This window comes from Scyliorhinus canicula, chromosome 17, assembly GCF_902713615.1.
Source record: "Scyliorhinus canicula chromosome 17, sScyCan1.1, whole genome shotgun sequence".
In the NCBI taxonomy this organism is placed as follows: domain Eukaryota; kingdom Metazoa; phylum Chordata; class Chondrichthyes; order Carcharhiniformes; family Scyliorhinidae; genus Scyliorhinus; species Scyliorhinus canicula.
The window spans coordinates 96901688-96915622 of NC_052162.1; the positions used below are offsets into that span (position 1 = coordinate 96901688).

Below are 13935 nucleotides of genomic sequence, written 5' to 3' on the forward strand. Positions count from 1 at the left end.
CAACACTCCCTCAGTATTGGCACTCTGACAGTGCAGCGCTCCATCAGTACTGACATTCCGACAGTGCAGCATTCACACTGTTCTGACCTTTTGACAGTGTAGCATTCCCTCAGTACTGACCCTCTGACAATTCAACACACACTAAATATTGAACCTCTGATTATGCAACACTCGTTCAGTACTGACTCTATACTGACTGCGTACCTAAGTACGAACCCTAAGTACGAACCCTCTAACAGCGCAGCAGTCCCTCAGTCCGGACTCTCTGACAGTGCGGTACTCCCTCAGTACTTACCCTTTGACAGTGCAGCTTTCCCTCGATACTGACCCACTGACAGTGCAGTACTTCCTCAGTCCTATCCCTCTGAGAGTGCAGTGCTCCCTCATTATTGGTCCCCTGACATTGCAGCGCCCCTTCAATGCTGCTCTTCTGACCATGCAACTACCCCTCTGACAGTACAGCAGTCCGTCTGGTCTGGCCTGCTGACAATTCAACACTGTCCAAGTATTGCCCATCTGACAGTGCAGCACACCCTCAATACTGACCCTCTGAAGTGGAGCACTCCCTCAATACTCCCTCAGCTCTTGGTCCCAAGAGCTGCATCTAACTCCCTGAAAACATTAAAAAAAAAATTTAGAATGCCCAATAATGTATTTTTTCCAATAAAGGGGCAATTTAGCGTGGCCAATCCACCTAACCTGCACATCTTTGGGTTGTGGGGGTGAAACTCACTCAGACACGGGGAGAATGTGCAAACTTAACACAGACAGTGACCCAGAGCCTGGATCAAACCCGGGTTCTTGGCGCTGTGAGGCAGCAGTGCTAACCACTGTGCCACCGTGGTGCCCTTGCACTCGCTCAGTACTGACCCTATAACAGTGCAGCATTCCCTAACTACTGCCGTCAATTTAACACTCCCTCAGTCCTGACTCACTGGAAGTTCAACACTCGCTCAGTACAGACCCACTGACGGTGCAGCAATGCTTCATTCCTGACCCTATGTCAGTGCAGCGCACCCTCATTAATCGCCCTCTGGGAGTACGGCACTCCCTCGGTAGTCCCCCTCTGACAGTACAGCAAACTCTCAGTACTGAACCTCTGACAATTCAACATTCCCTCAGTATTGACCCTTTGGCAATTCAACACTCCTTCAGTGCTGACTCTCTGCAAATTCAATACTCCCTCAGTACAGACCCACTGACGGTGCAGCAATGCTTCATTGCTGACCCTATGTCAGTGCAGCACACCCTCAATAATGGCCCTCTGACTGTGCGCCACTCCCTCTGTACAGCCGCTCTGACAATTCAACACTCCCTCAATGCTGGCACTCTGACAATGCAACGCTCCCTCAGTATTGACCCTCTGATATTCTAGCACTCCCTCAGTACTGACCCTTTGACAATGCAGTACTCTCCCAGTACTGAACCCCTGACAATTCAACACTCCCTCAGGTACTGACCCTTTGACAATGCAGCGCTCCCTCAGGACTGACCCTCTGACAGTGCAACACTGCCTCAGTATTGGCACTCTGACAGTGCAGCGCTCCATCAGTACTGACCCTCTGACAGTGCAACACTCTCTCAGTATTGGCACTCTGACAGTGCAGCGCTCCATCAGTACTGACCCTCTGACAGTGCAACACTCCCTCAGTATTGGCACTCTGACAGTGCAGCGCTCCATCAGTACTGACATTCCGACAGTGCAGCATTCACACTGTTCTGACCTTTTGACAGTGTAGCATTCCCTCAGTACTGACCCTCTGACAATTCAACACACACTAAATATTGAACCTCTGATTATGCAACACTCGTTCAGTACTGACTCTATACTGACTGCGTACCTAAGTACGAACCCTAAGTACGAACCCTCTAACAGCGCAGCAGTCCCTCAGTCCGGACTCTCTGACAGTGCGGTACTCCCTCAGTACTTACCCTTTGACAGTGCAGCTTTCCCTCGATACTGACCCACTGACAGTGCAGTACTTCCTCAGTCCTATCCCTCTGAGAGTGCAGTGCTCCCTCATTATTGGTCCCCTGACATTGCAGCGCCCCTTCAATGCTGCTCTTCTGACCATGCAACTACCCCTCTGACAGTACAGCACTCCGTCTGGTCTGGCCTGCTGACAACTCAACACTGTCCAAGTATTGCCCATCTGACAGTGCAGCACACCCTCAATACTGACCCTCTGAAGTGGAGCACTCCCTCAATACTCCCTCAGCTCTTGATCCCAAGAGCTGCATCTAACTCCCTGAAAACATTTAAAAAAATTTTAGAGTGCCCAATAATGTATTTTTTCCAATAAAGGGGCAATTTAGCGTGGCCAATCCACCTAACCTGCACATCTTTGGGTTGTGGGGGTGAAACTCACTCAGACACGGGGAGAATGTGCAAACTTAACACAGGCAGTGACCCAGAGCCGGGATTGAACCCGAGTTCTTGGCGCTGTGAGGCAGCACTGTGCCACCGTGCTGCCAATTCTTTGGAAACATACAGGGCGCAATGTAACGGAAAAGTTTCAAAGTGTCATTTGTGGCGTGTTTTTCATGGAGTTTCCCGCCGGCTGCTGGCGAGTTCCGCACCGATATCAAACGACATTTGGTCACTTTTTTGGGCCCTGGCGAGTTTCGCACCAGTTTATCCCAGAATTTTGGATGTGATTTATCTAAATGGAAACATAGCGTGTTTCCCAGCGCTCGCAACGGTTAGATAGGGGGCCCAGCGAGGAGGGGGCCCAGCGAGGAGGGGGCCCAGCGAGGAGGGGGCCCAGCGAGGAGGGGGCCCAGCGAGGAAAGCGCAGCCGAGGCTGCACATAGTTGGAACCCCTCAGCATAGGGAGAAATCAGGTTTCCATTTCAGGCCCCCGACACAACCTTGACCCCCCCTCCAGCCCCAACAGACTATGGCACCTGACACCTTGACACTGAGAGGCTGGCATCAATGTGGCATTAGCAGGATGCAAAGCTGCCACTGTCAGGATTCCAGGCTGGCACTGCCATGCTACCCAGGTGGCTCCAGCAACGCAAGAGTACCACCCTGCCCAAAGTGCGTGCACCTGGGGGCCTCTGATACCCCATTTGTGGAGACCAGTACTGAAGAGCACTCGCCTGAGATTTCAACGAGGAATTAGATTTCAACGCCTCAGATGCCGCGAGAAACTGCATATTAATGTTTTGGGCAGCATGGTAGTATGGTGGTTAGCATAAATGCTTCACAGCTCCAGGGTCCCAGGTTCGATTCCCGGCTGGGTCACTGTCTGTGCGGAGTCTGCACGTCCTCCCCGTGTGTGCGTGGGTTTCCTCCGGGTGCTCCGGTTTCCTCCCACAGTCCAAAGATGTGCGGGTTAGGTGGATTGGCCATGCTAAATTGCCCGTAGTGTCCCAAAAAAAAGTAAGGTTAAGGGGGCGGTTGTTGGGTTACGGGTATAGGGTGGATACGTGGGTTTGAGTAGGGTGATCATTGCTCGGCACAACATCGAGGGCTGAAGGGCCTGTTCTGTGCTGTGCTGTTCTATGTTCTAATGTGAGACTAGCTGTTTCACTGTAACACAAAGACAAAGTAAAAGAAAAGTGCAGCACAGAAACAGGCCCTTCGGCCCTCCAAGCCTGTGCCGACCATGCTGCCCACCTAAACTAAAACCTTCTACACTTCCGGGGTCCGTATCCCTCTAATCCCATCCTATTCATGTATTTGTCAAGATGTCCCTTAAACGTCACTATCGTCCCTGCTTCCACCACCCCCTCCGGCAGCGAGTTCCAGGCACCCACTACCCTCTGTGTAAAAAAACTTGCCTCGTCCATCTCCTCGCACCTTTAACCTACGCCTCCGAGTAATTGACCCCTCTCCCCTGGGAAAAAGTCTCTGACTATCCACTCTGTCTATGCCCCTCATAATTTTGTAGACCTCTGTCAGGTCGCCATCAACCTCCGTCGTTCCAGTGAGAACAAACCGAGTTTATTCAACCGCTCCTCATAGCTAATGCCCTCCATACCAGGCAACATCCTGGTAAATCCCTTCTGCACCTTCTCTAAAGCTTCCACATCCTTCTGGTAGTGTGGCGACCAGAATTGAACACTATTCTCCAAGTGTGGTCTAACTAAGGTTCAGTACAGCTGCAACATGACTTGCCAATTTTTATACTCAGTGCCCCGGCCAATGAAGGCAAGCATGACGTATAGCTTCTTGACTACCTTCTTCACCTATATGCACCACTATGCAGATTTGCTTAAAATGGACGGGATTTCCATTGCAACAAGCTGCTTTTTGGGTGCAGCGTGGCCGTGAAACCGTGCCCAGAATTTTTTTCAGCGCTGGTGAGCTGAACTCAGAGTTTGGTCCGCCATTTTGATATGATGCCCCAATCTCAAAGTGCACTTGTGGGTCCCCACACCCCCCACCATGGGCAATGTCACCACTCACACATGTGGACATTACTCCACCCCTGCCATCCCCCCCCCCTCCCCAAGTGAGGACACCCCGCTATGGGGTCTCTGGGGGTCCCCCACTTCATGCCCTTCCATACCCCCTTACAGCACATCACTTCCAGGATCCCCACCTGTCAACCCCCCCAAATCACTCAGGGGCCCCTTCTTACCTGCTCTGCACCCCTCCCCCCCACCCCTCCAACCTCCTTTCATGGGCATGATCCTGACCCTTGGCAGTGCCACCCTGGACCCAGGAGCCCTTGCACTGCCACCCCGGCAGTACTCCTGTCAGCTTGGCAGTGCTACCCAGGCACCTTTCCAGTGCCAAAGGGCCAGCCTGGCAGTGCCAAGGTGCTCACTTTCCAGGAGCAGAGCGTTATTCCTGGCCACCCAGGGGTCTCCGATGGGAGATCCCCCCCCCATGTGACGTCGGCCTGGCCCACGCTTGTGTGGACTTGGTTAGATCTTGTGAGATGTTGTGGCCGTCGGGAAGCCCGCAATGCTTTGGCCTCTACTACTTTCTGTGGTCGCAAATTCCGCAGCCTCACTACTCTCTGGGTGAAGAGGTTTCTCCTCATCCCTGTCTCCCTGGATCGTAGGCCAAATTCCTCATTCGGACCCAAGTTTGAGCTGGCGAATGGAATCTGTGATCAGTTAATAAGGACAGTTTAGCCAAGATTTCAAAGTGAATATTCTGACGGGACTGCTGAATCTTGTTTCTGTTACACCAACTCGATCGCCCATCTTAACAAACAATCTTTTTGAAACCAATGTATTTACTTGGAACTGGTCCAACTTAATTCTGTAATTAACCATTTCCCACGTCATTGCAGCAGGTTTAGATTATCGAGTGAGAGCAGATCGAAGGAGATTATAGATTGGGAAGTGGGGAGTTCAAACATTTAGATGACCTAACCTTTGGCGGCACGGTAGCACAGTGGTTTGGACATTCTGAATTCTCCCTCTGTGTAACCGAACAGGCTCTGGATTGTGGCAACTGGGGGATTTTCACAGTAACTTCATTGCAGTGTTAATGTAAATCTCCTTGTCACAATCTGCATTGGTGTAACTTTGCTTTCTATTGGGAGTAAGGCTGAACTGTGTTTGTTTCGTGACAGCCTCCGCCTGTTCCTGAAGTTTGCTACATTCCGGATCCTGGCTTGTGGAGGTGATGGGAGTGTGGGCTGGGTCTTATCAGAAATCGATAAACTGGGTTTACACAAACAGGTCAGTGAAGGATTACAACACCGGTTATTGTGCTGGCTGTTTGCTCAACAATTACGAGGTGGTTTTTTAATTAATTCTTGGGATTTGGACGTTGCTCGGGTGATTCTGGGCAGAGACACGAGGGGATGGGACTGAACTCATGGAGCCAGGAGGGGCTGGGACTGACCACAGACAGACAGGAGGGGCTGGGACTGAACCCAGACAGGAGGGGCTGGGACTGAACCCAGACAGACAGGAGGGGCTGAACCCAGACAGACAGGAGGGGCTGGGGCTGAACCCAGACAGACAGGAGGGGCTGAACCCAGACAGACAGGGGGGGGCTGGGACTGACCACAGACAGACAGGAGGGGCTGGGACTGAACCCAGACAGACAGGAGGGGCTGGGACTGAACCCAGACAGACAGGAGGGGCTGGGACTGAACCCAGAGACACAGGAGGGGCTGGGACTGAACCCAGACAGACAGGAGGGGCTGGGACTGAACCCAGAGACACAGGAGGGGCTGTGACTGAACCCAGACAGACAGGAGGGGCTGAACCCAGACAGACAGGAGGGGCTGGGACTGAACCCAGACAGACAGGAGGGGCTGAACCCAGACAGACAGGAGGGGCTGAACCCAGACAGACAGGAGAGGCTGGGACTGAACCCAGACAGACAGGGGGGGGGCTGGGACTGAACCCAGACAGACAGGAGGAGCTGGGACTGAACCCAGACAGACAGGAGGGGCTGGGACTGAACCCAGACAGACAGGAGGGGCTGGGACTGACCACAGACAGACAGGAGGGGCTGGGACTGAACCCAGACAGACAGGAGGGGCTGGGACTGAACCCAGAGACACAGGAGGGGCTGGGACTGAACCCAGACAGACAGGAGGGGCTGAACCCAGACAGACAGGAGGGGCTGGGACTGGACCCAGACAGACAGTAGGGGCTGAACCCAGACAGACAGGAGGGGCTGGGACTGAACCCAGACAGACAGGAGGGGCTGAACCCAGACAGACAGGAGGGGCTGAACCCAGACAGACAGGAGGGGCTGGGACTGAACCCAACCAGACAGGAGGGGCTGGGACTGAACCTAGACAGACAGGAGGGGCTGGGACTGACCCCAGACAGACAGGAGGGGCTGGGACTGAACCCAGACAGACAGGAGGGGCTGGGACTGAACCCAGACAGACAGGAGGGGCTGGGACTGAACCCAGACAGACAGGAGGGGCTGAACCCAGACAGACAGGAGGGACTGGGACTGAACCCAGACAGACAGGAGGGGCTGGGACTGAACCCAGACAGACAGGAGGGGCTGGGACTGAACCCAGACAGACAGGAGGGGCTGAACCCAGACAGACAGGAGGGGCTGGGACTGAACCCAGACAGACAGGGGGGGCTGAACCCAGACATACAGGAGGAGCTGGGACTGAACCCAGACAGACAGGAGGGGCTGAACCCAGACAGACAGGGGGGGCTGGGACTGAACCCAGACAGACAGGAGGGGCTGAACCCAGACAGACAGGAGGGGCTGAACCCAGACAGACAGGGGGGGCTGGGACTGAACCCAGACAGACAGGAGGGGCTGAACCCAGACAGACAGGAGGGGCTGCACCCAGACAGACAGGAGGGGCTGAACCCAGACAGACAGGAGGGGCTGAACCCAGACAAACAGGAGGGGACTGAACCCAGACAGACAGGAGGGGCTGAACCCAGACAGACAGGAGGGGCTGGGACTGAACCCAGACAGACAGGAGGGGCTGGGACTGAACCCAGACAGACAGGAGGGGCTGGGACTGAACCCAGACAGACAGGAGGGGCTGGGACTGAACCCAGACAGACAGGAGTGGCTGGGACTGAACCCAGACAGACAGGAGGGGCTGAACCCAGACAGACAGGAGGGGCTTGGACTGAACCCAGACAGACAGGAGGGGCTGGGACTGAACCCAGACAGACAGGAGGGGCTGAGACTGAACCCAGACAGACAGGAGGGGCTGAACCCAGACAGACAGGAGGGGCTGAACCCAGACAGACAGGAGGGGCTGGGACTGAACCCAGACAGACAGGAGGGACTGAACCCAGACAGACAGGAGGGGCTGGGACTGAACCCAGACAGACAGGAGGGGCTGGGACTGGACCCAGACAGACAGGAGGGGCTGAACCCAGACAGACAGGAGGGGCTGGGACTGAACCCAGACAGACAGGAGGGGCTGGGACTGAACCCAGACAGACAGGAGGGGCTGAACCCAGACAGACAGGAGGGGCTGAACCCAGACAGACAGGAGGGGCTGGGACTGAACCCAGACAGACAGGAGGGGCTGGGACTGAACCCAGACAGACAGGAGGGGCTGGGACTGAACCCAGACAGACAGGAGGGGCTGGGACTGAACCCAGACAGACAGGAGGGGCTGGGACTGAACCCAGACAGACAGGAGGGGCTGAGACTGAACCCAGACAGACAGGAGGGGCTGGGACTGAACCCAGACAGACAGGAGGGGCTGGGACTGAACCCAGACAGACAGGAGGGGCTGAACCCAGACAGACAGGAGGGGCTGGGACTGAACCCAGACAGACAGGAGGGGCTGGGACTGAACCCAGACAGACAGGAGGGGCTGGGACTGAACCCAGACAGACAGGAGGGACTGGGACTGAACCCAGACAGACAGGAGGGGCTGGGACTGAACCCAGACAGACAGGAGGGGCTGGGACTGAACCCAGACAGACAGGAGGGGCTGGGACTGAACCCAGACAGACAGGAGGGACTGAACCCAGACAGACAGGAGGGACTGAACCCAGACAGACAGGAGGGGACTGAACCCAGACAGACAGGAGGGGCTGAACCCAGACAGACAGGAGGGGCTGGGACTGAACCCAGACAGACAGGAGGGGCTGGGACTGAACCCAGACAGACAGGAGGGACTGAACCCAGACAGACAGGAGGGGGTGAACCCAGACAGACAGGAGAGGCTGAACCCAGACAGACAGGAGGGGCTGAACCCAGACAGACAGGAGGGGCTGAACCCAGACAGACAGGAGGGGCTGGGACTGAACCCAGACAGACAGGAGGGGCTGGGACTGAACCCAGACAGACAGGAGGGGCTGGGACTGAACCCAGACAGACAGGAGGGGCTGGGACTGAACCCAGACAGACAGGAGGGGCTGGGACTGAACCCAGACAGACAGGAGGGGCTGAACCCAGACAGACAGGAGGGGCTGGGACTGAACCCAGAAAGATAGGAGGTGCTGGGACTGAACCCAGACAGACAGGAGGGGCTGAACCCAGACAGACAGGAGGGACTGGGACTGAACCCAGACAGACAGGAGGGGCTGGGACTGAACCCAGACAGACAGGAGGGGCTGGGACTGAACCCAGACAGACAGGAGGGGCTGGGACTGGACCCAGACAGACAGGAGGGGCTGAACCCAGACAGACAGGAGGGGCTGGGACTGAACCCAGACAGACAGGAGGGGCTGGGACTGAACCCAGACAGACAGGAGGGGCTGGGACTGAACCCAGACAGACAGGAGGGGCTGAACCCAGACAGACAAGAGAGGACTGAACCCAGACAGACAGGAGGGGCTGGGACTGAACCCAGACTGACAGGAGGGGCTGAACCCAGACAGACAGGAGAGGACTGAACCCAGACAGACAGGAGGGGCTGGGACTGAAACCAGACAGACAGGAGGGGCTGGGACTGAACCCAGACAGACAGGAGGGGCTGGGACTGAACCCAGACAGACAGGAGGGGCTGAACCCAGACAGACAGGAGGGGCTGGGACTGAACCCAGACAGACAGGAGGGACTGGGACTGAACCCAGACAGACAGGGGCTGGGACTGAACCCAGACAGACAGGAGGGGATGGGACTGAACCCAGACAGACAGGAGGGACTGAACCCAGACAGACAGGAGAGGTTGGAGCTGAACCCAGACAGACAGGAGGGGCTGGGACTGAACCCAGACAGACAGGAGGGGCTGGGACTGAACGCAGACAGACAGGAGGGGATGAGACTGCACCCAGACAGACAGGACAGGTTGGGACTGAACCCAGACAGACAGGAGGGGCTGGGACTGAGACCCATCCCAGGGGAACAGTGAGAGGCAGAGAGAGTCCTGAGAAGTGCATTGTTGGCCTGAAGGTCTGACGATGAGTTAGTTGAGATTGCTGATGTTGTTTAACTCTCTTTGCCAGTGTAAGCTTGGCGTGCTGCCCCTGGGAACGGGCAATGACCTGGCGAGGGTTCTCGGCTGGGGTGGATTATGTGATGACGATGCGCAACTTCCTCAGGTTGTGGCCAAGCTGGAACGTGCCACCACTAAAATGCTGGACAGGTAAGGATTTCACTAGCACTGGCACATTTTCCCATGTCCCCCAACTGCCAGGCAGTCTCGAACCTTTTTTGCTGGTATCCTACAGCTCTCAAGGAGACCATTCAGCCCATCCTGCCTCTACAAGCTCTGTGAAATAGCTAGCCAATTCATGTAATTCCCCTTGTTTTTCCCCTTTCTAATGATGCAGATCAAAGTAATTGCAGCTTAAAAATATTCTCCCCACCTCACCTCTAGTTCTTATGTCAATTATCTCAAATCAATGTCATCGGAACATAGATATTAGGAGCAGAGGTGGCATTTCAGCCCCTTGAGCCTGCTCCACCATTTAATCAGATCATGGCTGATCTCTTCATGGTTTCAAAACCATCTCCCCATGTGTTTTTTTTTAGCAGAAATATATCTGTCTCCTTCTTGAAACCATTTAAAGGGCAGCATGGTAGCACAGTGGTTAGCACTGTGGATTCACAGCTCAAGGGTCCCAGGTTCGATTCCCTGCTGGGTTACTCTCTGTGCGGAGTCTGCACGTTCTCCCTGTATCTGCGGTGTTTCCTCCGGGTGCTCAACATACTTGCTTTGATTTTGATTTCTCTATCTTCTGGGAAATTGTTTGGAGAGATGGCTGTGGGTTTTGTTTCTTGTTTCGGGATTGGGGTTTCTCTCTTTGTGAATAGTTTGAGGGTAGACTGTCCTTCCACAGTCTCAAGACGTGCAGGTTAGGTTGATTGGCCATGCTACATTGCCCTTAGTGTCCAAAAAAACGTTAGGAGGGTTTATTGGATTAAGGGGATAGGGTGGAAATGAGGGCTTAAGTGGGTCGGTGCAGACTCGATGAGCCGATTGGCCTCCTTCTGCACTGTATGTTCTTTGCTCTAATGACTCAGTCTCCACCACACTATAGAGCACCGAGTTCCACAAATTCACCACCCTTTGCGAGAAGTAGTTCCTCCTCGTCTCAGTTCTAAATCTACCGTCTCTCAACGTATATACATGTGACCTCTCACTCTAGATTGTCCCACAAGCAGGAAAATCTAGTCTACGTTTACTTTATCAATCCCTCTTTGTATTTTATACCTCGATCAGATCGCCTCTCATTCTTCTGAACTCCATCACTGCTTTCAGTGTTTTCCTTCATTCATCTATTAAGCACCCCAAACTTTCAGGCACCTATTTATACCTCTTTCTCCTTTGTGACCATCCTCCGACCACTTGCTTTATCTTCACTGCTGAGAACAGGAGTGTCGGACACCAACTCCGCTCCCAGGGATCATCCCCTCCCCTCAGACTGTCCCGTCTCTGAAAACCTGCAAACAACAAACTTAAAAAGTCGACTGGATGGACATTCGACCATTCCTTCTGGACGTTCCTCTTGTCCCTTCACCTGGATCATACACTGCACTATGAGCCCCCCCCCCCCCCCCAATCACCTAGGATGCCTCAGTAAGGCACAGAGGCTGAGAGCAGGAATCTCCAGAAGAGGTTGATCAGGTTTTGGGTGTTCTGCACTCTGTGGACATCATGCTGGGTGAATGGCTCCCTCTGCTGGTTCATACAGTCCAATACACTTCCACCTTCCTTGAATTCACTGCCCCAGCAATAACAGCAAGTGCTGCAGTCGAACCCAATATTGCAGACAAGGAACAGAGTCCCACTGTCACAGCCTCCATTACAGAGAGAATCCCACCATCAGATCCCCCATTGCGAGGAGAATCCCACTTTCGGAGCACTGTGTTACATAGAGAATCTCACCATCATAGCTTCCATTACAGAGAGAATCCCACCATCAGAGCCTCCATTACAGAGAGAATCCCACCATCAGAGCCTCCATTACAGAGAGAATCCCACCATCAGAGCCTCCATTACAGAGAGAATCCCACCATCAGAGCCTCCATTACAGAGATAATCCCACCATCAGAGCCTCCATTACAGAGAGAATCCCACCATCAGAACCTGGATTACAGATCCCACTGTCACAATTCCCTTTTTTAGTGGGATTTTACCCACAGAACCCCAGTTTGGTGGGTGAATTTCAGTATCGGAGCCCCAGACAGAGTCTGTCTACTTGCTTTGATTCTGATTTCTCTATGTTCTGGGAGATTGTTTGGAGGGATGGCTGTGGGTTTTGTTTCTTGTTTTGGGATTGGGGTTTCTCTCTTTGTGAATAGTTTGAGGGTAGACAGCATCACCCTCATCCTCTCACCTCACAGAATCTAATCAGTGGAGCGTATGACTGTGATACCTAACTGGTTTATTCTCAACCCCACAGATGGAGCATCATGACCTACGAAGCAACAAAGCCGCTTCCCATTGTGACATATGATGAGATTTATAACCAGGTGCAGGTATGAGAGCTCCATGGGTTAAAAACTAAGGTCAAGAAACATCTGAGAATTTAGCAATCTAGAATGAGGTTTTGGTCAGCCGGGCTGGAATAAATGTACAGAAATCACTGTATTGTCATCAGAGTGATTAAAAGGAAAGGGACAGGAATTGTTCTTATAGTCCTTGAACAGTCAGAGCATACAGTCCCTCTTGTCAATACCACCTCCAGTGCCTGTTATACAGTCAGTGCCTTCTCCAGTGCCTGTTGTACACAGTCAGTACCTCTGTCAGTGCATGCTTTAGAGTCAGTGCCTCTCGCAGTGCCTGGTATACAGCCAGTGTCTCCTCCAGTGTCTGTTGTGCGGTCAGTACAGCTTCCAGTGCCTGTTGTACAATCAATGCCTCCTCCAATGCCTGCTGTACAGTGCATATATTATGAGGTGCAGTGATTGGTTTAATAATCTGTACCATTGCTGTTCTGTTTCTCCAGGATCCGATATCTCAGTATGCTGATTCTGTTGTTTATCATTTAACAAAAGTACTTGACTCTGACCAACACGCTGATGTTATTTCTTCTGCCAAGTAAGTTCCTGTTCTCTGTACAATCTTAATCACCTTTTGTTCGTTGTTGATGAAAGTGGTGAATGAGTGGTTCAGGCACAAGGAGCTCCTGTATGTCCCTGTGGCCCAGTGGACTTCTGATTCTGGATTCATCAGTGAGAGTTGAGTTTGAATTCCTCACCGTCAATCTCATTTTCTGCCAATCATTCAGTTGTCTTGTACTATTTCGAAAATATCTCCCCCTGCTGGCCAAGGGCTTGAGGTTGAAATGATGGATTGGGAGATTATGGGGTGGGGATCAGCTGTGATACCTCAACTCGTCTGCCTGCCCACCCAGAGACACAAACCTGGAGCTGGTAGTGATCCCCATAGGTCCAGGCCCCAGGTAAGAGTCAGCACCTTCGGGAGGGGTGGGAAGGATATATAAAGCTACAGGTACAGCACAGGCCTGAGTGAGTATGCCATCCTATTCCAGAGAGAGTAGTATGACGGAGGGGCAGAAAACATGGGATCTCTCTGCCCTGTGACTACAAGGAACCCTGATAGCCAGATGGTGCGCTGTTCAGTGTTCCATCAGCAACATACACTGTTTGCAGATGAATTCTCTTCAAAAGCAAAGCCATAAGATGGAGTTGGTTTTAAAAATGTCAAATCACTTAGATCTTGTCTGCATAGAATGTTAACAAGGCAGCGATTGAGATTTTGTCTGAAGGGTGCGAACATCATCTGTTACACCAACCTTTACAAAAGATTATTCTTTACCACCTGAGGGGCTGGATTATCTATTGGCGGGATCCTCCGTTTCGCCGGCAGTGCATTCATGCCCGCGGATTTCCGGACAACGTCAGGGTGCCCACAATGGTAAACCCCATTGGCCGGCTGGCGGGAAGGAAGATCCCGCTGTCTGCGGGGGGGGGGCGCATCACACCAGAAAATGGGTGCGACGGAATGGAGAATCCCGCCCCGATCTGCAATTACATGAGCATGTTCAAATCGGAACAGTTTGCAGCCTCTGGGCTGATGTTTGCAATGAAAACCTACGCTCTTCGATTGAATCAATGACTGAGCCAGCAGGGTTTGTCCAGAGAGTCTGGTT

General features: G+C 53.2%; 1 protein-coding gene across 3 annotated transcripts in view; it reads left to right on the top strand.

Annotated features, from left to right (window-relative positions):
* The window catches only part of si:dkey-172j4.3 (diacylglycerol kinase eta), a 266777-nt gene that overhangs the window by 201912 nt on the left and 50930 nt on the right, over positions 1–13935 (top strand). For all 3 annotated transcript variants that reach the window (XM_038775249.1, XM_038775250.1, XM_038775252.1), the window contains exons 10-13: positions 5541–5649; positions 9820–9959; positions 12223–12298; positions 12769–12860. In XM_038775249.1, the coding sequence (XP_038631177.1) occupies positions 5541–5649; positions 9820–9959; positions 12223–12298; positions 12769–12860 (417 nt within the window). The remainder of the gene's footprint in view (positions 1–5540; positions 5650–9819; positions 9960–12222; positions 12299–12768; positions 12861–13935) is intronic.